Genomic DNA, 25,325 nt, shown 5'->3' on the forward strand with positions numbered 1-25,325 from the left:
CTACGGGAAAGATTTAGGTCATTTTTGTTGTTTTTTTTTTTAACTAGTAATGGTGGCGATCTGCGATTTTTTTTTTTTGCGGGACTGCGACATTGCGGAGGACAGATCGGACCCCTGACTGACATTTTTGACACTTTTGGGGGGGACTAGTGACATTACTACAGTAATCAGTGCTATACATATGCACTGTTACTGTAAAAATGACACTGGCAGGGAAGGGGTTAACTTTATTGGTGATCATTGGGTTAAATGTATCCCTAGGGGTGTGATTCTAACTGTGGGGGGGGGCGTGGCTTATTATGTAACCACAGAGACATACGATCCTACATAGCAGGATCGCATAGTCTCTGCACTTACATCAGGGAGAATGACAGACAGCTGTGTTTACATTAGCCATCTGCCTTTCTCCCTCTCCTGAGCGAGATCGCGAGTGACCGGTGGACATCGGAGCCGCCGGTTACACGCGCGGGGATGGCCATGAACGAGCGGGGGCGGGAGCGCGCCTCCGGCGGTGCTCGCTGGCCCCCTACAGGCTCCTGGGCGAGTGACGTAGTACTACGTCGGTTTGCCCAGGAGAGGCTGACTGCCGCAGTAAATATACTGTGGGCAGTCGGCAAGTGATTAAGCTTGTGTGGGGGATTTTTCACTGTCAGGGCAGTAAGGATGTGGAACTCTCTTCCACAATTGGTGGTGTCTGCAGAAAGTATGGATAGTTTTAAAAGACACTTGGACGTGCACAGGGCTTTTTTTCTCAGAGAAAAGGTGCAGGAACTTCCCCCTTCCAAGTCACTCTGTGCTTCCACCCCTTATCCATCTCCCTGCGGCCAGCGCTGTTCCTTGTTTCCAGCCCCTATCCTTCTCCCAGTACAGCCCTTTTTAGAGAATACAAAATCAAGTATCATTTTTGTGCTAAGTATTTTTTATTGAATTTTTTATTGATAACAAGAAATGCAAGGAAATAGATCTTCTGTAGCCAGCAATATTGGACACCCCCAGCAACAATAGATCCACTACAGCAACAATAGACTCCTAACAGCCTGTATCAACTACATCAATAGATCCTCAAGCAGCCAGCAACAATAGACCCTGCCATCAACAGTAGATCCCTCTCAGCAACAAATACCCCCCAGCAACAAAAGATCCCCTACCAGCAACAATAGATCCCCTGGCAAAAATAGATCCCCTCAAATATCAATAGACCATCCAGCACCCCTTGCCATTACATAAATTTAGTGCTGAATGTGCTGGAGGTGCCGGAACTGCATTCCCACACGTTCCTGCTGAAAAAAAGCCCTGGGCATGCATCTTAGTGAAAACAATATACAGGGATATGGGAAACGAGTTTCTACACACACACCAACGCAGGTTAAACTGGATGGACTGTTGTCTTTATCCAACCTTTATTCGACCTGCATACAGTCAGGTACATAAATATTAGGACATTGACACAATTCTAATCTTTTTGGCTCTATACACCACCACAATGGATTTGAAATGAAACAAACAAGATGTGCTTTAACTGCAGACTTTCAGCTTTAATTTGAGGGTATTTACATCCAAATCAGGTGAATGGTGTAGTAATTACAACAGTTTGTATATGTGCCTCCCACTTTTTAAGGGACCAAAAGTAATGGGACAGATTAACCTTCATAAATCAAACTTACACTTTTTAATACTTGGTTGCAAATCCTTTGCAGTCAATTACAGCCTGAAGTCTGGAACGCATAGACATCACCAGATGCTGGGTTTCATCCCTGGTGATGCTCTGCCAGGCCTCTACTGCAACTGTCTTCAGTTCCTGCTTGTTCTTGGGGCATTTTCCCTTCAGTTTTGTCTTTGCATAACATTCCACTTCTTTCCTTAAAAAAACTCTTTGGTTGCTTTCGCAGTATGCTTCGAGTCATTGTCCATCTGCGCTGTGAAGCGCCGTCCAATGAGTTCTCAAGCATTTGGCTGAATATGAGCAGATAATATTGCCCGCAACACTTCAGAATTCATCCTGCTGCTTTTGTCAGCAGTCACATCATCAATAAATACAAGAGAACCAGTTCCATTGGCAGCCATACATGCCCACGCCATGACACTACCACCACCATGCTTCACTGATGAGGTGGTATGCTTTGGATCACGAGCAGTTCATTTCCTTCTCCATACTCTTCTCTTCCCATCACTCTGGTACAAGTTGATCTTGGTCTCATCTGTCCATAGGATGTTGTTCCAGAACTGTGAAGGCTTTTTTAGATGTTGTTTGGCAAACTCTAATCTGGCCTTCCTGTTTTTGAGGCTCACCAATGGTTTACATCTTGTGGTGAACCCTCTGTATTCATTCTGGTGAAGTCTTCTCTTGATCGTTGACTTTGACACACATACACCTACCTCCTGGAGAGTGTTCTTGATCTGGCCAACTGTTGTGAAGGGTGTTTTCTTCACCAGGGAAAGAATTCTTCGGTCATCCACCACAGTTATTTTCCGTGGTCTTCCGGGTCTTTTGGTGTTGCTGAGCTCACCGGCGCGTTCTTTCTTTTTAAGGATGTTCCAAACAGTTGATTTGGCCACACCTAATGTTTTTTGCTATCTCTCTGATGGGTTTGTTTGGTTTTTTTCAGCCTAATGATGGCTTGCTTCACTGATAGTGACAGCTCTTTGGATCTCATATTGAGAGTTGACAGCAACAGATTCCAAATGCAAATAGCACACTTGAAATGAACTCTGGACCTTTTATCTGCTCCTTGTAAATGGGATAATGAGGGAATAACACACACCTGGCCATGGAACAGCTGAGCAGCCAATTGTCCCATTGCTTTTGGTCCCCTAAAAGGTGGGAGGCACATATACAAACTGTTGTAATTCCTACACCTTTCACCTGATTTGGATGTAAATACCCTCAAATTAAAGCTGAAAGTCTGCAGTTAAAGCACATTTTGTTTGTTTTATTTCAAATCCATTGTGGTGGTGTATAGAGCCTAAAAGATTAGAATTGTGTTGATGTCCCAATATTTATAGACCTGATTGTACATAGTGCACTGCATCCCGGGCATCTGCATCTCCATTGTCCCAATCATGCACTCAGTGGGAGCCACTCAGGAGATCAGATCTGTGGGAGCCGTTGGGAGACAAACTGCCACTTGTAAACACAGAAGCCGGACTTCTGTGTTTACAAGTAATAGTGGTGAGCAGGGAGCAGAGGTCCTGAGCCAGAGGTAGTGGAACTGAGTTCTACCATGTTCCAGCTGAAAAAAAGCCCTGATAGTAGTTGCAGGATCCTCCCATTTGAAATGTACAACTGACCATAGGAAAAGAACTTCTTATATTATTTTTGCAGCAGATGTAAATTAAAATTTTGATTGTTTTGCAGATTCTGGCACTTCGACAGAAATCTTCCACAGCTTGAATCATGTTATTCTTCCGGTTTTTGGTGGCAGTTTCTTGACTATCAGCCTCCTAGCTGTATTATTTTACTGTTGCGGTAAGTATATTAAAGATTTTGGATTTTCTGTAAAGTAAAGTATATAGAATTGAGTAACATTAAGCAATGTGACGTTGATTATTGCAACTCCCTCCTCATTGGCCTACATCTATGCAGGCTATCCCCCTTCAGTCTTTCATGAATGCTGCTGCCAGACTCATCCACCTTACCAACTGCCCTCTCTGCCAATCCCTCCATTGGCTTCCACTTGCGCAACAAATAAAATTCCAAAGGGAAAGTTCCTGGAAAAGTCATGGAGGCAGCCGGAAGAAATGGACTGGATGGCAGCACTCCAGAAAATTTGTCCTTTATTGAAGAAAACAAAAATGCAGAAATACATGACGGATGATCATACCACAGCGGAGATGACACTGGCAGCTAACGCGTTTCGCACCCAAGTCATAGCTGACTTAGTCATTAGCTATGATTAAGTAGCAGCTTGGGTGCAAAACGCGTTAGCTGCCAGTGTCATCTCCGCTGTAGTATGATCATCCATCATGTATTTCTGCATTTTTGTTTTCTTCAATAAAGGACTCATTTTTGGAGTGCTGCCATCCAGTCCATTTCTTCCGGCTGCCTCCATGACTTTTCCAAAGCCTTTCCCATCCTCTGGAATTCCCTACCTCAAGCTACAGTATATGGATTTCTTCTGCTCTGTCTAGCTTCTAAATGATCCTTGAAAACTCCTCTCTTCTGGGTGGTCTATCCTACCTCTACCAGACAACTGACCTTTTACTTTCTCTATCAATAACATAGATATTACCTTTTGTTTCCCCACCCCCAAAATTGTTAAAGTGTTACTAAACCCACAACAGTAAAATCAGTCTGTATATGCAGTAAAGCATGCTTGTTATACTCACTGTGAAACCTAAGAAGTTAATCATCCGCATTGTGTAAAAAGGCTGTTTCATCCTGCCTTCTCTGATCCTCCCCTTCTACTGCTGTCCCTAATCCATCTCCTGATAGAACAGAGCCTTGGGGGCACTCTGCACATGCTCAATTTTGTGTATATCGCTAGAGAGTTTTTTTTTTTTTTTCTTGGGAGGGTGTATGTGATCGGCGCAGGGCCAATCAGCTCTGTCCAGACAGAGGGTCAAGGGTCATGCAGCCTCATAGGACAGTCAGAGGAGAATGAAAACTCCCCCTTCGAGCTTTAACTAGATACTAATTGAAGTCATAAGACTGCTATATACTGCTAATGAGAAAAGGTATTTAGCAGTTTATATTTACTAAAATAATTCCATTTCCATGTTCTGTGTACTGTGGGAGAGTGCTGGGTGATGGGTTTAGTAACACTTTAACTCCCATGAGCAGGGCCTACTTCCTTCTTGTCTTACTTTTTATAATTATATTGTCTTCCTTTATATTGTAAAGCACTGAACCAACTGTTGGCACTATATACATCTTACATTATAATAATAATAATAATATTAATCCCAAGCCCTTTGATCTCCCCCCTCCCCCACCCTAAACTATCCCTACCAATCAATGAGTAATGAACCTCTTTATTATGCCCTTTTAGAAATGAGTGATTTTATTTTATTTTTTTCTACATTTGTCAAAAAATGCCTGCAGAGTTTTTAAAGCTGAATATCTTTTGGGTAGAGTATGGAGTATGCTGTCTGTGTCCCCAGAGGGGAAATTTACTCTGTTTTTAACCTCTTCCTGCCCAAGCTGTAGCCGAAAGACGGCTACAGCGTGGGGCTTAAATTACCGGAAGGGCGTCCCATGCATGAGCCGCCTTAGGGGCGCGGGCGGCACGCTCTGTGATCAGCAAATCCATGAGATTCTGACCCCTTACCACGTGATCAGCTTTCAGCCAATGACAGCTGATCATGTGATGTAAACAGAGCCAATCACCGGCTTCCGTCAGAGGGACATCGGTCCCGAACAGAGAAAGCCACTTCTGCCTCATCTGTGCCCACCAGTGCCACCTACCAGTGCCCACCAGTGCCACCTATCAATGCCCACCATTGCCACCTATTAGTGCCCACCAGAGCTGCCAATCAGTGTCTCATCATCAGTGCTGCCTATCAGTGTCACCTACCAGTGCCCATCATTGCCAGCTATCAGTGCCCTTCAGTGCTGCCCATCAGTGCCACCCATCATCACCACCTATCAGTGCCACCTATTAATGCCCATCAGTGCCGCCTTATGGGTGCCCATCAGTGCAGCCTATTAGTGCACATCAGTGCAGCCTATCAGGGCCCATTAGTGCACATCAATGAAGGAGAAAAATTACCTGTTTGCAAAATTTTATAACAAACTATAAAAACAGTTTAATTTTTTGTTTTGTTTAAAATTATAAAAATTGAATATGAGTACAGTGTTGCATGGCCGTGCATTTGTCATTCAAAGTGTGACAGCGCTGAAAACTGGAAATTGGCCGGGGCAGGAAAGGGGTGAAAGTGCCCAGTAAGCAAGTGGCTAATGACTATGTTTGCCGGGACTGTAGGAGAAAATCCAAAAATGTATGTTGCCATCAGACCTGGAATAGAGGGAAAGTCTTCCAGGGGGAGAATTTGCTTTAGGTTAACACATGCATGAGTATGTACTCCATGTGCGTAATTGCATGGGTACAGCAGTCTATTCATTTGAATGGGCTGCTGTACTCTTGAGAAACGTGGAGGAAAAAGTCCCCGACCCTTTAATAAAAACACGACTTTGCACGTTTGTTTTGATGCACCTAAAATGTATTTAGCCGATTTAAAATGAAGGTTGAATAGGGCTATAAAATATTCATGTGGAAGATTTTTAGCTCTGGGCAGTAAATTAATTCTCCTGTAAATTGACAAATATACACTCACCGGCCACTTGCTAGTAGGAAGTTGGACCCCCTTTTGCCTTCAGAACTGCCCTATGTCTTCTTGGCATAGATTCAACGAGGTGTTTGAAACATTCCTCAGAGATCTAAAGCCCCGTACACACGTACCGATGGTCGGCTTACAAATGTTCCTCTTTTCTCCCCGGGATGTCGGTGTCTGCTGAAAAGTGCAAAGACAGCACAAGGACAGCACAAGAATTTTGTCCGCCGACTGCAGAAGTGATGTCATGTAATGGTTAACTTTCCCTGTGTTTTCTATTTTCTGAGCATGCCCAGTCTTGCAAATCTGCGGTCTGTCAGCCGAATTGTGTACTGACAGGCGAACAATCGTCCGTTCTGGTGTCGGCATACAAATATTTTCATGTTTGCACGAAAGACTTTTGTCCGCGGATTGTGCGCAGACATCTGTCGGAGGCACCATACTAACACGCGTACAATCGGCAGATCCTTCGTCCACCGACGTTTGTATGCCGACGATCGGTACGTGTGTACGGGCCTTAATGTAGATGCCTACGTCTAGATGCCTACATGCATTGAGTTGCTGCCATGTGATTGGCTGATTAAAATGGCCGGTTAGTGTAAGGGCCCTTTCACATGGGCTTTCGGATCGGATGCTCCATGCACCCCTATGGAGCAGCGGATGTTAGCGGTGACATGTCCGCTGACACCCGCTGCTATCCGATCCGACCCCATTAGTTAAATCCAGACGGATGGAAACCCTATTTTCCATCCGTCTGGAGGATCGGATCGGAGAGAATTGGATGAAAACGGACAGGCGGTCCATTCTTATCCAATCTCCCATAGAGGAGAGCAGGGCTCTGACAGGTCTGTCTCTGCAAAGTAAGCAGAGATGGATCTGTCATCCGCTTGCTCAGCGGGGTTCAGCAGATCGAGCCCCGCTGAGCAAAACGGAGTCCGCCGGGCAGAACGCCCATATGAAAGGACCCTAAAGCCTCGTACACATGCAACAATTATCGGCCGACCGATCGTCTGACTTTTGTCCAAGTTGTGTTTTGTTGGTTGGAATGTGCCTAGACTGCACACAAATTTTCTCGGCCAACAAAATTCTACTTCAGAAGTGATGTCATGTGTTGGTTTGCTTTCTTTGTGTTTTTTCTTCTCTGAGCATGCCCAGTCTTGCTCATAAGATTTTTCTCTGTCGAAATCTGTACTGACTGCACGAAAATCGGCCGTTGTGTTGACGGCCAACAAAAATGTTATAGTCTGCACACCAGATTTTTTTCAGCCGTATAGTCAGAGTTGGTTGTCGGAAGCATCATACTAACAAGCCGAAAATCGGCAGATCGGACGTTGGCTGAAAATTCCCTGCCAATTTTCGACGCGTGTGTACGAGGCTTAAGTCTTGGATGATGGATAAGGGAATCTGATACCTCTTCATGCAAAAATAGTTTCAGCTCTCGCAGAGATGCCAGAGGCAATAAACGAGCCCCGCACCTTGATCACCAAAACTGACCATAGTGGCTCTATGACTTTGAGGTCAGGCAACTGCGGCACCCAGGGAAGACTTTGTCTGCAAGCTCATCAAGCCAAGGTTTGATAACACCAGCTGTGTGAATTGGAGCATTTTCTTCTTGGCAAATCATGTAGTGTTTCCATATTTTTTTCAACCCTTTAATATAAGCACTTTAAAAGGTCAGAAAACGATATTCTCCATGAAAAAAATGGGAAAATGCAGCTTGTTTGCTTAGCAAGATTTTCATGTTTGTGTCTGTGGGGTTGATTTACCAAAGGCAGATGGGCCTTATAATTTTCAAGGGGGTTTGCACTTTGCAAAAGGAATTTTCTCCCAGAGGTTAGTAAATGAGGTGAAATTCTGCTGACTTTCATTATCCAATCATGTGCAAGCAAAAATGCAGTTTTTTTTGTTTTGTTTCTCTTGCACCTGATTGGGTATTCTTTGCAAAGTGAAATCTTGGCGCATTCACTGAGCTCTGAGGAAAATTCCTTTGCAAACTGGAACAGCCTATTAGCCTTTGGTAAATCAACCCCATCATGTTGATTCTTCACAGACTCCTTTCATGTATACTAATTCATTTTCACAGGTTATAGAAGCAACACCACTGGAAGAAATAACGGCTCTCCCATTGACAACAGTCTACCTCCACCGGTTACAAAACCCTTTCTTGATACCCATGAAAACGATCAACTGTAAAGAAGTAAGAATTGAAGATTAAAAGACATTGATTTGCACTGAGCAGACTAAAGCCTGGCACACACTACAGGCATACCCCACTTTACGAACACTCATAAGTACGGACACAGCTTGGTCAACTTGGCATGGCACTACTCCTGGTTTTTAACTTGGCATCTATGGGAAATCTTGGTCAGCTTGACATGGCACTGCTCCCTGTCTAACGTAGGTGTCTATGGGACATCTTGGTCAGCTTGACATGGCACTGCTCCCTGTCTTAACATTGGTGTCTAAAGGCCCTTTTCCACTGCATGGAACCAAGCGGTTTGGCTCGCTTTTGCGCTTTTCCACTGCATGGTACCGCATGGTACGGTGTTGGAATGGTTCGGTGCGGTACAGTACGGCGGCGCTTTTCCACTACATGGAACCGAACGGTACAGCTTGCTTAAAAAGTACCACCTCGGTTGTGGTTCCAAGAGGTCCGTACCGATACCATATCCCACAATCCTTTGCATGCAGCCTTGACTGTTTGTCACTACTAGCCACTGATTGGTCAGAGAATCGTTGTTATCCCACCCACTTTACTTTAGTGGAAAAGCAAACCGTACCAAACTGTATCGGCACTGTTGAGTTATTTTGAGGAGACAGCAAATTTACACTTTTATACAAGCTTTACACTCACTACTTTACATTGTAGCAAAGTGTCATTTCTTCAGTGTTGTCACAAGAAAAAATAAAATATTTACAAAAATGGGAGAGGTATACTCACTTTTGTGAGATAACGGATATATACAGTCAGGTCCATAAATATTGGGACATCGACACAATTCTAATATTTTGGGCTCTATACACCACCACAATGGATTTGAAATGAAACAAACAAGATGTGCTTTAACTGCAGACTTTCAGCTTTAATTTGAGGGTATTTACATCCAAATCAGGTGAAAGGTGTAGGAATTACAACAGTTTGTATATGTGCCTCCCACTTTTTAAGGGACCAAAAGTAATGGGACAGATTAATAATCATAAATCAAACTTTCACTTTTTAAAATACTTGGTTGCAAATCCTTTGGTTGCTTTCACAGTATGCTTCGGGTCATTGTCCATCTGCACTGTGAAGCGCCGTCCAATGAGTTCTGAAGTATTTGGCTGAATATGAGCAGAAAATTGCCAGTCATGGATTGGAGCAGGTGGGGGAGGATTGGGCGGTCTCCATTCCCATCTATTAGCAGCATGTCCTTCCTTTGTGAAGACACTTAGACACTCGGGTTGTGTAGTGTTATTTAGTGTTAGGTTCTGCAAGAAACGCAGGATGCCTTGTCGTTGGCCTTGCAGCTTCCTCATGCATTTGCAAATGTGTGTTAACTAAACTCCTGTTTTTAACTTATATTGTTAGACAGGTTTATTTTGGTTTGTTAGCAGACTGGTGGGTAAGTATTTCAAACTAGGGACCGGCTGTTTTTCACACACCTTCATTTATCCCCTCTTGCTTTTCAATTGACTATTCACAGGGATGGAGACACTGAGCAGTGCTTGTCAGTTCTCACATAAAGTCCCAAAATTGCCCATTTCTTGTGTTTTGTTTTTTCAGCCTAATGATGGCTTGCTTCACTGATAGTGATAGCTCTTTGAATCTCATATTGAGAGTTGACAGCAACAGATTCCAAATGCAAATAGCACACTTGAAATTAACTCTGGACCTTTTATCTGCTCCTTGTAAATGGGATAATGAGGGAATAACACACACCTGGCCATGGAACAGCTAAGCAGCCAATTGTCCCATTACTTTTGGTCCCTTAAAAAAGTGAGAGGCACATATACAAACTGTTGTAATTCCTACACCGTTCACCTGATTTGGATGTAAATACCCTCAAATTAAAGCTGAAAGTCTGCAATTAACCGCCTTAGCGGTATCCCCGAGCGTGACTCGGGGTAGGAATTTTCTGCTATTAGCGGTATCCCCGAGTCACGCTCGGGGTCAATGGGCAGAGCGTGCAGACAGCGCAGCGGAGCTTCTCTTACCTTATCCTAGCGATCCAGCGATGAGCTCTCATTGCTGTGACCGCCAGTGAGATCTCCGCCGCTCGTCTGTCGGTAGGAGGACTTCCTAGTTCCGCTCCCTGCAGCAGCAATGCTGCATGGGAGCGGAACTAGGGAGGGAAATTCAAAAAAAAAAAAAAAAAAAAACGTTGCACAAAACACATAACACATTTTATATTATATATATGCATATATATATATGTATATATATATATATATATATATATTATTGATTCGATTATAATTCATGCGTTATATATATATATATATATACTCACACACATATATCTATATATATATATATATATATATATATATATCTATATACACACACACATATATATATATATATATATATATATATATATATATATATATATATATATATATATATACACACACATATATATATAATATATAATGCACGAATTATAATCTAATCAATAATATAATTTTATTATATATATTATATATTAAATAATAAAATAATATTATTGATTCGATTATAATTCACTTGTTTGTGTTTCAAATTTATCACATCTGGGATGTCTACTAGAGTCTTGTTTTGGTCAGGTTTAAGTCAGTAATTACTAAGAATTGTAGGCCTATAATACATAACGCCAAATTTCCATGAAAAGAATTGTACCGCTTTTGGAACAGAATTCCTGACAGAATCATACCGCCAGGGAGGTTAAAGAACATCTTGTTTGTTTCATTTCAAATCCATTGTGGTGGTGTATAGAGCCAAAAAGATTAGAATTGTGTAGATGTCCCAATATTTATGGACCTGAGTGTATATATATATAAAATTTCCTTTCACATTTTTGCTTTTTTTTTGTTGTATTCAGCTTATTGGGTGGGGGTGTTGAATATTTTTTTAACATGTACAGTTGTAAAGCCATGTATAGTCCTCAGAAATGTATAGTTGTATAGACCCCCAAAACTTACAGTTGTATAGTTTCCTGTAATTTATAATAAAGTTATTATTTTCTTCAAACTCTTTTCCTGGTGCAGACATTTGTTTATTGGGGGGGTACTTTTTCTTGTTTTAATGGGATATAGGACACTTACCTTCCCTCTCTGATATTCACAGGCACTCACTGGGGGCTGATTTAGTTAAGGAGTGCAGGATTTTATGATTAAATTAGAACTATAGGCAAAACTTTTTCCTGATGCCTCCATGGCAGCATACATGTGATAGTAGCCTTGCCTACTTCTGCCTACAAGACCAGTGCATAGCTATAAAATGTTAACACCCACACAACAGCCCATTTCCCTTTTTGTCTTCACAGAACTCACAGCCAGTGTGAACCCATCTGGTGGTGGGCTCGGACGTGTTTGGGTTCCTGGCCTGCACAGTCCAGCTGGGGGGCCGGCGCCGCTGGTCGCGGTCGGTGGGGCATTTCCAGGTCTGCAGCTGCGCGGAGGGTGTGTCTCGCTGCCTGTGGTTGGCGGTGTCGGCTTCCTTGTGGGGTCGGGTGGGTGGGTTGAGGCTGAGGTTCCGGGCGCACCTGGGCCAATCTCTATTCCCATACACTTAAGCAATTTTTATGCCTTGCTTTTGGACCCATGCACTACCATTCTGGGATCCTGCCCATTGTCTATTGGTCAGCACCTCATTTATTAGGATGCTGGACCCAGTACTACAAAAAAATATATTGGGGGATTTCTGCGCTAAAAAATGAATAAATAAATAAAGTGATCCGAAGTGAAAAGCTGCACACACTAGATCCACAGACAGTGATCCAAAAACATACAATACAAAAAATAATGTAGCGCTAATCAATAAGTAAATAAGACATCATTATGAATGACCCTCAAACATTAAAAGTTCAAAATGTGAAAATAGAAAAAAAGTGCATAGATAAGTCCCAAAGGTAGGTGAATCCAAAGGTTCCAAAGCACAAAAAATAGTCCAAATGATAAATAATATAATATAAACTCTTCTTTAACCTTCCTAGCGGTATTCCCGAGTGTGACTCGGGGTAAGATTTTAGTGCCAAAAGCGGTAACCCCGAGTCACACTCGGGGTAGCGCTAAGAAGATCGCTGGATGCTGGAGGAGGTTTTACTTACCTTTTCTCCGGGATCCAGCGAAGACTGCGAGCGGTGTGCGGCGGCGGAGCTTCCTCCCGATCGTCTGCGAGCCCCGGCTTCCGTCTCCGGCGACGTGACGTCCGCCGGGGGGTGAAACCGGCGGCAAATTCAAATGTAAAATGCACCAAACACACTGATACCGTTCAAAATAAAATAAAATCACATTACATTGCCCCCCAGTGCCCTTTCCTGCAGTTTTACTGTACTTTTTATGTAAATATATGTATATATATACAGTATATATATATATATATATATACGTATATATATATATATACACATATACATATATATATATATACATATATATATACGTATATATATATATACACATATACATATATATATATATATACATATATATATATATATATATATATATATATATATATATATATATATATATATATACATACACATATATACATATATATGTATATATATATATATATATATATACACACGTATATATACATATATATATATACGTAATTCTTGTGAATGAGCAGCCCAAACCAACTGTATACATTATATATATATATATATATATATATATATATATATATATACACGTATATATATATATATAATATATGTATACATAATATATGTATACATACATATATATATATATATATATAATATATATAATAAATGTATACAGTTGGTTTGGGCTGCTCATTCACAAGAATTACATGCAAAATAATGGTACCGCTTTCAGCACCTAAAATCCAAAAGAATCATACCGCCAGGGAGGTTAAACCACCACGGGAAGGTGCAGGTAGAGGAACACCACAAAGTGCAGGTAATGGGAGGCAGCTTACCAAAACACGGTGGTCATTCAAATTAATGAAATTACCTCACCAAGCATTTGGATAGGTATAATGGACTCCAGCCAAACAGAAAAGGCAGGCAGTGGATGGGAAGGTCCAGTCTCCACATCAGGTATGTTCAGTAGAAATCAAATATATGTGGAAATATATGATAGAAGAACATAGCGTAATACCGGTTCCTGTTTTCTTAAATGGCACTGGGTATCCATTCTTTCATAGTATCCACTCTATGACTTAACTGACCAGGAGAAAGGCAATGCACTGCATTATTTGTTGTTCCTTATTTCTGGTGGAAAATCAACTCCTGAGCAAGGCTGTCTCAGTTTGCTGCACTGAAAGTAAAGGGGCTGAATAATTTTGCACGCCCAATTTTTCAGTTTTTTATTTGTTAACAAAGTTTGAAATATCCAATAAATTTCGTTCCACTTCATGATTGTGTCCCACTTGTTGTTGATTCTTCACAAAAAATTACAGTTTTATATCTTTATGTTTGAAGCCTGAAATGTGGCAAAAGGTCGCAAAGTTCAAGGGGCTGAATACTTTCGCAAGGCACTGTATATACAACAGACGCTGCTCCAATTACGCCAATCAAAAAACAGCTTTAATGATGATGATGACATCTAGTGGCCGGAAAGTATATTGCATCCATTACAGAGACAATACACATAAGAAATTCATCTTAGATGAATTCACACAGGCCTCCAACCTATTGTGTGATAAATTAATAAAATATATAAAAACAAATTGACATCCACCGCTTCTGTTTAACAAAGTAAGAATTAAAAAAATAAAAATATGAAGTATATGATATATATACTAAGGACACATTATTAAACATAGTAAAAATTGCCCAAAGAAAATAAATAAATTATAAATGCACATAACAAAAGAATATCAATAACAAAACATTTGACCTATCTGAAGTAAAGCAATTTAAATCAAATTCCACATTTAAACTTGATGGATGAGAAACCTTGGTCTCATAAATCCAGTAGGATTCTCTTTGGCTTAAAAACCGAACAAAATGTCCCCCTCGCCAATGTCTATTTACCTTCTCAATACCCCAAATACCCCAAAAGCGCAAGCCTCTGGGGAAACAATCTGAAGTGTTTTTACACATTATGTGACTTAAGGCCTTTTTTGATATTACTTACGTGCTCTCCAATACGGACTTGTAGAGCCCTTGAGGTTCTGCAAACATACTGGAGGCCACAATCGCACTCCAGCATGTAGACAACCCCCTGGGTCTGACATGTAATGAGTTCCCTGATTGGATAGGATTTACCTGTGGTAGATGCCACGAAATCCTTCCGTTTTTTAAGGTTACACCTGGAGTGTTTACAGGCTTGACACCGTCCACATGCGTAAAAGCCTGACATAAACGGAAACAGTTTATTTTTCCTTACTACAGGGGGATCTACCACTTCTGGGGGCCAACCTGTCTCTCAGAGTTCTGGCCTTCCTATAGATAAATCGGGCACAGGGAGGTAACAAAAGACCCAAATCTTTATCCCTTAGTAGGATATCCCAGTGCCTAGAAAATATATTCTTTCATATTTCTTGTATTGCACATTGTAATCAAGGATCATCCTAAACTCCTGGGTATTCTCTTTGTTCTGTTTAGGTCCTGACACCAAGGCAGTCCTATTGAGATCCAGAGTTTTGCAGTAGCAAAAGGCTAGATTGGTATCCTTGGCAAAACGTCAGGCTCCAGCCTTGTCCAGCATGAGCATTCCAGGTAAACATATTAACAGGCAGACTGTGTCCCAGGTAGCCAACTTCAGAGGTTGACTACCGGGCCTCTGAGGTCAAACTAAAGGCTAGGCAGTTTTGGCTCAGGTGCAGTGGTCCTCTGGTAGGTCGCTCCTATGACTTTCAGTACTTTCTTTCCTCGTTTGTCTCGCATGTTCAGATTGTAACGCATTCTGGTGTTCCAGGCTGATCCAGGCAGATGTGGTACGCCAACCTAAAGGGGGTGCCGGATTGTTGCTCCAAGGGATCTACTGGATCAAAATCCTCTGTTTCTAAGGAATGTATTTTGCCATCCAGCTTCAAGCTGCCTTTGACAGCTTAATAATAAAAGCTCACATTTTTAGACGGGCATCATGGAGTCTAGGAATCCCTTGATGCTAAGCAGGGAGGTCTACTTCTTCATGTTAAATCTATTGCTGGACATGTGGTGATTGCTTACCTTGGTGTAAGCCTAATAACTTTCTCCCCAAATGTTTCTTTGCTGAACAAGTCCTCTCCTGCAGCTGGGCCTAAGTCAGCATTTAGCTCTTAATATTGATGCCCATGTGACTTTGTGGGATCCTAAGTCGTTTACTCGTAGCCTTCACTTGGAGAGGTGACTAATCAAGACTGGTGACCTTGTCTGGCGTGGAATCAATGATGGCACACTTGCAAATAGTTATTGGCTAGCCAAAGTAGCTATACCTAGCTCCTTAGAAACAAACAATGGAGAAGACTCCAATGCACAATCACCTTGTGGTTGCTAAAGTTAATTCTAAGGTCCCACTATATTAGGGTGACCAGACATCCACGGTTTCCAGGGACAGTCCCCGGACTGAGGACACTGTCCCCAAACAAAGTCTGTCCCCAGTTTTTTCCCCGTATTCGGGGCCAAAATAACGTAGACAGGGCATCCGATGCTGGCTGAGAAACAGCCTGGTGGCTTGAATACCGATGTTTCTGTATATTATGTAGTCCTGCGCCCAGTGCTGTGTGTATTATGTAGTCCTGTGCCCAGTGCTCTGTGTATTATGCAGTCCTGTGCCCAGCGCTCTGTGTGTTATGCAGTCCTGTACCTAGCGATCTGTGTGTTATGCAGTCCTGTGCCCAGCGTTCTGTGTATTATGCAGTCCTGTGCCCAGTGCTCTGTGTATTATGCAGTCCTGTGCCCAGTGCTCTGTGTATTGTGCAGTCCTGTACCCAGCGCCCTGTGCATTATGCATTCATGTACCCACCGCCCTGTGTATTATGCAGTACTGTACCCAGTGCCCTGTGTATTATGCAGTCCTATACCCAGCGCCCTGTGTTTTATGTAATTTTGTGCCCAGCGCTCTGCGTATTGTGCAGTTCTGTGCCCAGAGCTCTGTGTATTATGCAGTCCTGTGACATTTGCCAACAAAAAAAATGTCCCCCGATTTCATTTAAAAAATCTGGTCACCTTACGCTATATGGCCGACTGCAACCACAGAAAGTAATTGCTGTACGTTCCTCCAGCAGCATCTGAACATCGTGGGCACCTTATGCAGTAATGTCTGACAACATGACAGGCAGAGGAGCCAATCAAGTTCCATTTTGGCACATTTATTCAGCAGTATTGATGGACTAAGTAGTCCTCACTACACCTATCTTTGGCAGGAAGCCAGTAGCTTATTCACTTTCGTATGATGGAATTTTCTGAAGCTTCCCACCCTGATAGCTAGTTATTGATCTATCACATGTATGCTGCCATGGAGGCACCAGGAAAATAGAAAATTGTATCATGCTTACCGTAATTTTTTTTTCCTGGTGCCTATCTATGGCAGCATACCATACCCACCCATTTTGTTCCTAGTGATGTATAGGGAATGGGCTGTTGTGTGGGTGTTAACATTTTATAGGTATGCACTGGTCCTGTGGGCGGAAGTAGGCGGGGCTACTATCACGCGTATGCTGCCATGGACAGGCACCAGGAAAATAAAATTATAGTAAGTATTATACAATTTTCATTTTTTCTTTCATTTTGGATAGAATAAGGGGGGGTTATAGCCCCTGGCATATTTTTTTTCGCCATCTGTGTTCCATTGCAAAGATTTCCCTTCACTTCCTGTCCCATAGCCAAACAGGAAGTAAGAGGAAATCCATGCAAATTAAGGGAGTTCCTTGGGACCCCCAGGTTACCAGAACTAGTGTCCCCATTGGAATATTTCCTCTCTACTACCTTCCTGGGGAAAACCCAAAATTTGGGATTTTCTTTTACTTTCACTTTCAAAGTTAATGATAGACAGGACAAATAGAGAGGGTGAATGTCCCTTATGGGAGCGCAGACAGCAAAAAAACTGACAGGGGTTCTAATTTATCTTCGCTCTATCCAAAACGATAAAAAAAAGTTTTGCCTTTAGTTATATTTTAATTACTTTGCAAAGCGTGTGTTCACATTACAAAGTAAATGTTCACCTAGCTCAGTAAATACGTTGAAACTGTGTTCAGTTAATATCCAATCATGTGGTAAAGAAATAAGAAAAATTGTATTTTTGCTTGCACATGATGGGGTGATTTAAGTGAACTGAACATGGCCTGAAGATAAAGGCGCGGTCTGACTCTGACTTTTTGTAACATTTGTGTAGTAGAGACTGTGAAAAGCAGCCCTGATGTCGATGGAGTTGACCCTGCAAACCAGGTTCCGAAACCTAAAATAGCACTCATGTGGGTCTGGAGTCATTCTTCCGCATCACACGTATTTCTAGAGCATTTGAGCAACCAGTAGGTGGCCTTCCAAGCTAGCAGATGGGATAACTTGCTCTGCAGATGAAATGAGGGATGTCTGCCAATGGGTGTCTCTATTCTCTGTGTATCTGCATCAGAAAAATACTAGCACTGGGGCCTAAAGTGGAACTATGCTCATCATATGACTTCTTCAGCTAGTCTGCTTCCAGGTACTGGTCTTCGGCCATTTTCTTTTATAATTGACAATTTTTATTGAAACTTTTTTATATTTTACAATACAAAAATAGAAAAAAGTAACGGTCATTGGAAAGAGAGGAGAAAAGCACCAGAAATGTAAGCATTAATCAAAAAAATAAAACATTGGTGAACAGCATGAAATTGAACATTCCATTTTACCTCCATCATCTGCTTTAGGGTGTAATTATGTAGGAAGTGTAATTAAAAGTGTAATTATGAAGGAACTTAGAATCACAATCTACGCTGAGGTGGGTAGTGTCAGACATTAAGCGTCTACCTCTTAGATTTATCTAGGACCTGCATAAGTATTAAATTAAGCTGGGGGGGGCGCATGCGCGAAGCCAATCGAGGCGGACATGCCTGATTAGAGCTCCGCACCTCATGGACATTCTACCTGGAACTCAGCAGCCCTTCTCACTCCCGCCACCTCCCCTAGCCGGCACAAGGGTGTACGGCGGTGCCAAATATAAAACCAAGCCAAAATCCAATGTACTAGCCTCATCCAAGATGGCGGCGGCTCCATCATCCCAGCACAGCACATCCTGTCCACGCAAGCGGACACAGCAGTCAGCAGGGGAGGGTGAGTCTGACACAGATTTTAGAATTACTCCCTGGCCTTCCACACTGATACCTCCCCGCCAGACTTGTTCCACCAATTTGAGCAGATGCTCACAAAAGCCCTCAAACAAACTTCTGACCACATTACGGACAGACTATCGTGGGAAATTTGTGAACTTGGCCACCGCAGTGCAGCTCTAGAACAGAGGGTGGAATAATTTGAGTTAGTGACAGCTAATCACACTGAAGAGCTTGAAGCCCTTCGTGAGCAAAACATCACACTACAAACACACCTCGAGGATTTTGAGAACAGAGCCCGCCGTTTAAACCTTCACATTCGTGGCCTCCCTGGGTCAATCATAGACCTTCAATCAACCATAATTGCATCATTTCAGGAGCTGGTCCCCTCCATCCCCTTTGAACACCTGGAAATGGACAGCGTTCAGAAGGCCTTGTGTCAAGGTCTTACCTTGTCTTTCTGTTGGCAGCCAACTTGGACATGTGCAGACTGCTGCCTCTTATAAACTCTGATTGCATCATCACTTGCCTGCTGCCTGGGTGTCGCACAGTGATGATGCTGCACACCTGACTAGATCTATCACCTGATGGGTTGCGATCCTTGCCCTTGCGTTTGTGCTCCAAGGTGCATCAATGCTAATAGTCTTCTGTTCTCCGTGTTGCTCCATATATGACCTGGCTTGGCTGACGACTCTCCTGGCTCTCGACCCCGCATCGGTAGACTACCCGATTCTGGACTTGACCCCCAGCTTGGATGACTACACGCTTCTGGACTTGACCCCGGTTTGTTCCTGCTCTCACTTCCTCACTCTTGCTGTGCGTTTATTGTTGCTTGCTCCAATAAACTGCTTTATTTTACCTGCATCCTCGTGAGGTCTGGTTTCCTGGCACACTGACACCTTGGCCCCAAAACGACCAGAGGGACTCCCTCTTTGGTTCAAAAGAACAGCTAATGACAGCTGCTCAGAATATGTATGTTCTTGTCGTTCAAGGCCACACCTGTCAGATGTTCCAGGATCTCTCTCCGCTAAATATATCCATGAGAGGCACTATAAAACCCCAGCTGCAAGCTCTTCAGCAACATCACATAACTTACAGATGGGGCTTCCCCTTTACAGTTGGCTTTACATTGTAAGGAACCCACTACACTTGAAAATCTGTGGAAGACCTCCAGTCTACCCTACAAGACCTTCCTCTTATCCCCACCGACTCCGTACTAGAAGGCTCCCGGCAACGCTCAGCGTCCTGCTCTCCACAAAAGCTTCACTCCTCTTCAGGATCCAAGAACAACTCTGGCACCCATAAGCGTGGCCGCTACAACCCACCAGCACCTGCTCAAGAGGACTCTATGGACTGACCGTCTCCACTACACACAGTGAGCTTACTCCCTCCTCTTTGCACCCGCTCACGCGGTTACTTTGAGTGATCAGAGGAAACATCTCCCCTCTTTCCAATTTCTTTGACTTTCAAGCTCCTCTTGATACTGGCCAGCCAGTCAACCATTTGTTTCCCCCCATACCTTTGCACTTTGGCTCTCCAAAGCGCTACACCCTATTAGGGTTTTGATCCTGTTAATTAAAAACAGTCCTCTCTCTTATCATCCCGATACCGTCCCTTTTCCCGTCCCCTCCCTACCCTACCCCCATTTTATCCATCCCCATTTCCTACGTCCTATCCTTATTTTAAGATTCTTCTCTCGCTTTGTTGGCCCCTTTGGACACCAGGTGCACCTCCCCTGACCGCTTACCTGCCCCCCCCCCCCCCATCTAGTGACCCTCATCTATAGTCTATTGTTTGTATAGATGGTTGGTCTTCTCCCCCCTAACCCCTATCCCCAATTCTTTATCACAAGTTAACATCTGCTCCTAGTACCCGTAGAGGCCGCACACCTCCACATTACATAGTCTTTGTACTAAACAATCTTTTAATAACTCTTAAACCTTTATCATACTGAGAGACATTTTTTGTACAAAACATTGTTGCTGTTAAAAGCTTTTCTTCGTGTTTTTTAATCAGCCTTATCACCCATCTAAGCTACTCTTCATCTGTTAAACTGTAAGGTTCTGGGACTCTCAGTGCCTCCTATCACATTATTTCCGGGTGCTTTCCATCTATCTAGATAGATGAAGCACATATAGGTGTGTTTCCCTTTAAGACTGATGCTGTCATCACTCAGCGCCGGACTGGATGGCTATTTAGATCGCCGGCTCTCACTCACATGTGTTCGTTCAAACACCTTTGCACCTTGATGCTAACTTGGCTTGAAGCTCTCATGCTTGCAAGCCTACCTCGCTGACGGAACCACGCTGCGCTGATCCCTGTATCCCGCTACTGGATCATCCGCTCTTCCTGAACCTCCCCTCGGCTACATTGCTATTAGTGATAAGTACCCCACAGGGGAGACCTCTATAAACTTTATACTAAAGCTTACACTATCTAGCTCTGCATAGTAAGGACTGTTATCACATCTGCATATCTAGATTGCTAGCTCTTGAGCCTACTGCCACCTATTCCTGCACTGGGTTGATCTCTCTTGTATGTCCACCTGCTTCTCTGTCATCTGCTACCATACATGATTGCTAAACCTATCTGCATCCATCTGCTACTGTCTTACCTTCAAGTGTCTGTCATCTACCATCTCCACCCAACCTGTCTCTTCAGTCTATCATCACTGTGTTACTATATACATAAGTCACTCTAGGAAACATCTTATTGAGTGTGTGTATTTATTTGCTGAATTGAGATCATCCACACATGATGAGTCATTGAGGGTTGGGAATGGTATCTCAGCGTTTCTCTTACATGACTACTGAAGTGGAATATTTCTGCAGCTGAAAATCCACACCATACATAAAACGCAGGAGCGTTACAGATTGAACGAACCTACAAATGGATTCAGCAGAAATAACCACTCAGATGATACAATTAAAACAGCAAGTAACTGCGTTAATACACGCACTTGCTGAATTAAAAGAAGACAATCAGGCTCTGTCGTAGCAGGTAATTAGACTGACACAACTTACCTCTGCTCAGTCTCCTGAACCCAAAATAAATCCTCCTATGGTATTTACAGGCGATCGCAAAAAATTTCGCGAATTTAAAAACGCATGTGAGTTACTTTTCTTGTTAAAACCCTGTACCTACCTTACTGATCATATTAAGGTTTGTACTATTATTTCTTACCTAACAGGCGATCCTCGGGCCTGGGCAGACTCTCTTTTTGAGAAAAACGACCAGCTTTTCAGCTCCTATGCCTTGTTTCTAGCAGAACTTACTAGCCTATATGATGATCCCATTTGAACCCTGATCCTACAGAGATGGATGAGGGGCCTATGGAGATTGGTGCCGTACATACTAAGTTGTCCTTACAAGAAAAAAGAGATCACAGGAGAATCTGTGGCCTTTGTTTTTATTGTGGTGAAGGGGGACATTTCATTACATTCTGCCCAACCAGACCCCATAGGCCTAAAGCTCTCCCAATGGAGGCCAGGCGAATCCGAACAGTCTTCCCTGAAAAACAGCCTGGAAATTACCAAGGCTGTTGCCAGCCCTGTCCCCGTTCTATATCAGAAAAGGACACCCAGAAATTGGCAGATGTTGGTATAGATACTCCTATTTTTGCAAGCACATTTTTAGCTTCCAATGAAAACATTGAGATTCTTGCACCTGACTGCGTACGCGCTTCGAATGGCACGGTGGTATGTAGGAAGGATCTGAGGATGTTTGAAGAAGCATTGGTTGCTAGGACTAGTAGGATTACTTCGGATGGTTATGCGTCCGATTCTAGTGAGGGGTTCATGTAGCAGACACCCTAACAACAAGTGATCCGATTCTCATATCGGCAACAAGTGATCCGATTCTCACATCGGTTACCAACCTGATCCGATTCTCATATCGGCAACAAGTGATCCGATTCTCACATCGGTTACCAACCTGATCCGATTTTCATATCGGCAACAAGTGATCCGATTCTCAGATCGGTTACCAACCTGATCCGATTCTCATATCGGCAACAAGTGATCCGATTCTCACATCGGTTACCAACCTGATCCGATTCTCATATCGGCAACAAGTGATCCGATTCTCAGATCGGTTACCAACCTGATCCGATTCTCATATCGGCAACAAGTGATCCGATTCTCACATTGGTTACCAACCTGATCCGATTCTCATATCGGCAACAAGTGATCCGATTCTCACATCGGTTACCAACCTGATCCGATTTTCATATCGGCAACAAGTGATCCGATTCTCAGATCGGTTACCAACCTGATCCGATTCTCGTATCGGCAACCAGTGTTATCCGATTCTCGTATCGGCAACCAGTCTTATCCGATTCTCGTATCGGCAACCAGTCTTATCCGATTCTCGTATCGGCAACCAGTGTTATCCGATTCTCGTATCGGCAACCAGTCTTTTCCGATTCTTATATCGACAACCAGCCTTAGAGGCCTTCCGGAGCCGGCCTTACGGGGGGGGGGGGGGGGGTACTGTAAGGTTCTGGCACTCTCAGTGCCTCCTATCACATTATTTCCGGGTGCTTTCCATCTATCTAGATAGATGAAGCACATATAGGTGTGTTTCCCTTTAAGACTGATGCTGTCATCACTCAGCGCCGGACTGGATGGCTATTTAGATCGCTGATAAAATCAAGGGGGGAATCCTGCGCTAAATAACAAATAGAGATGACAAACTGATCGTATATAATGACATGAACAGGCTAGCAGCTAGAACACTGGACTTATAGAAATCCCACTCAAATATATATCAAAATAGTGCAGCGCTAGGAACATTGAAATAAATCATACATAAAAAGGCTAAAAACTGTAGTATGGTTAATCACTCAACCAAACCCAAGTGTGCATAGAAACATGAGTCCATTATATTAAAAAAGACAATCAACTTGCAAGGATGGTAGAGAGTCCAATGCAGAGTAGAAATCCCAAGGTGCGGAGAGCAGAGTTGGAAAGACACCCAAATGTGTGAATAAGGTGGCTGCTTACCGCAACTAGTGGGCCTCCAAATTAATGGATAAGCCACTTAGGCGTGAAGTGTTAGCCCTAATGGGATGGACTTTCTCCTCCACTTCAGTGGACCAGGATCAATTCCGTGTGTTCCTATACCCCGCTCAGTCACAAGGCAGATATGACTCCAATATGTATGGCAGTATGCAAGGAATGAAGGAAATCATAGCGTAATCCCGTAATACAATTAAATTGGTTTTATTAAAGTTCTACTTACATTATGGCAGACATGTATGTGCAGACAGTATACAATAGCGGCGTCCCGCTAGGATAAAACACGAGCCGGCGTCTTGGGGGCGTGACAGGCGCGATGTCCGGAACCTCCCGACCGGTTTCGTCAGAGTGACGTCGTCAGGGGCGTGGTTACCGGACATCGCGGTCACGCCTGGTAAATACCCCATATGCTCATCACTTCCGGATAATCCTCCAATTAAAGAAGAAGAAGGGCGGAAGTGACGCATCCGCTGTTTGGCCGTTGAGGGCGGAAATGATTAATATGTGAAAACGATCTAGATGTTCACAAGGGACAGGGTTGGAACACTCTGTCCTCTTTCGTTCTAACATTAATATAATAGAATATTAAATGAGCCACTATGTTAATTATACAAACAGCGGCCCAAAAACAAAAACAAGCAGTAAAGAAAAAACGGCAATATAGAGAGAATAGCCACCAATTGTGCATAGCGCCATCTTGTGGCCAAAAATTATATTGCGGCCAAAAAAAAGATCCCTAATTGAAATAAAAAAGAGGAACGAGGGCCAAAAAGTGGATTGCAACACCTTTCCCTTTAACAGATGACCTCTTACTCATAGCCTTACATGTATCAAAATACTCATAACAATAAAAAGTTATTAAAAAACAGTGAAAAAGGCCATTAATTAAAAATACATTTAGCAGATAGTGATATATGGCTAAAAATACATATAAAACCAGAAAATATCAAAATAAAGCTTGAAAAATAGTGCAATTCCTAGAACTGCAAAAATTAAGATAAATGGGACTTGATGACATATCTATCCATTTCCCGCATCAACCTCATTAGCTGTTATTGATGAAACAGTTAATGTCCCATTCGACGTTAAGGCCGAAGGGGACATAGGATTTTAAAATGTAAATCCATCGTGTTTCAGCACGGGATAATTCCCTTTTGGCATTAGCTCCTCGCCAATTTGGAGCAAATTGATCAAATGCCACAAACAGCGTGTTGCGGGGGTCTTTATGTCGACAGGAGTCGAAATGTTTCGACACACTGTGGCCAGGAAAACCTTTGCGGATATTGGCCACATGTTCTCCCATGCGTATTTGCATGGTCCGCAGAGTTCGTCCAATGTACTGCTTCCCACATTTACATTGGAGTAGATAAACTACATTTTGTGTTGAACAAGTGATGAAGGAATTAATCGGGTATTCTCTCCCAGTGACCTGAGACCTAATTTTCTCTATCCTCCTACCCTTGAACGCATTTAGAGCACAGATATTGCATCTCTTGCAGGGATAGAACCCTTTAAGTTCTGGGAAAAACCTGGGTTTCTGTGGTTTCTCGATAACATTATGGGCCACCTGGTGTCGTAGCGATGGGGCACCTCTAAAAATAACATTAGGCCGGTCTGGGAGGACTGGACCCAGCACTCTGTCATTTTTA

The 25,325-nt window shown here is 42.9% G+C and overlaps 1 protein-coding gene across 1 annotated transcript in view; it reads left to right on the forward strand.

Moving 5' to 3' along the window:
• The window catches only part of LOC309543726 (uncharacterized protein), a gene marked incomplete at its 3' end in the record, with an annotated part of 98,282 nt that extends 89,819 nt beyond the window's left edge, over positions 1-8,463 (forward strand). Inside the window, exons 9-10 of the mRNA XM_082242983.1 lie at positions 3,356-3,466; positions 8,354-8,463. Of these exons, the coding sequence (XP_082099109.1) occupies positions 3,356-3,466; positions 8,354-8,463 (221 nt within the window). The remainder of the gene's footprint in view (positions 1-3,355; positions 3,467-8,353) is intronic.
• Between the last annotated feature and the right edge of the window lie 16,862 nt (positions 8,464-25,325).

The sequence above is a fragment of the Pelophylax lessonae genome (assembly GCF_965119305.1).
Source record: "Pelophylax lessonae genome assembly, chromosome: 1".
NCBI lineage: Eukaryota > Metazoa > Chordata > Amphibia > Anura > Ranidae > Pelophylax > Pelophylax lessonae.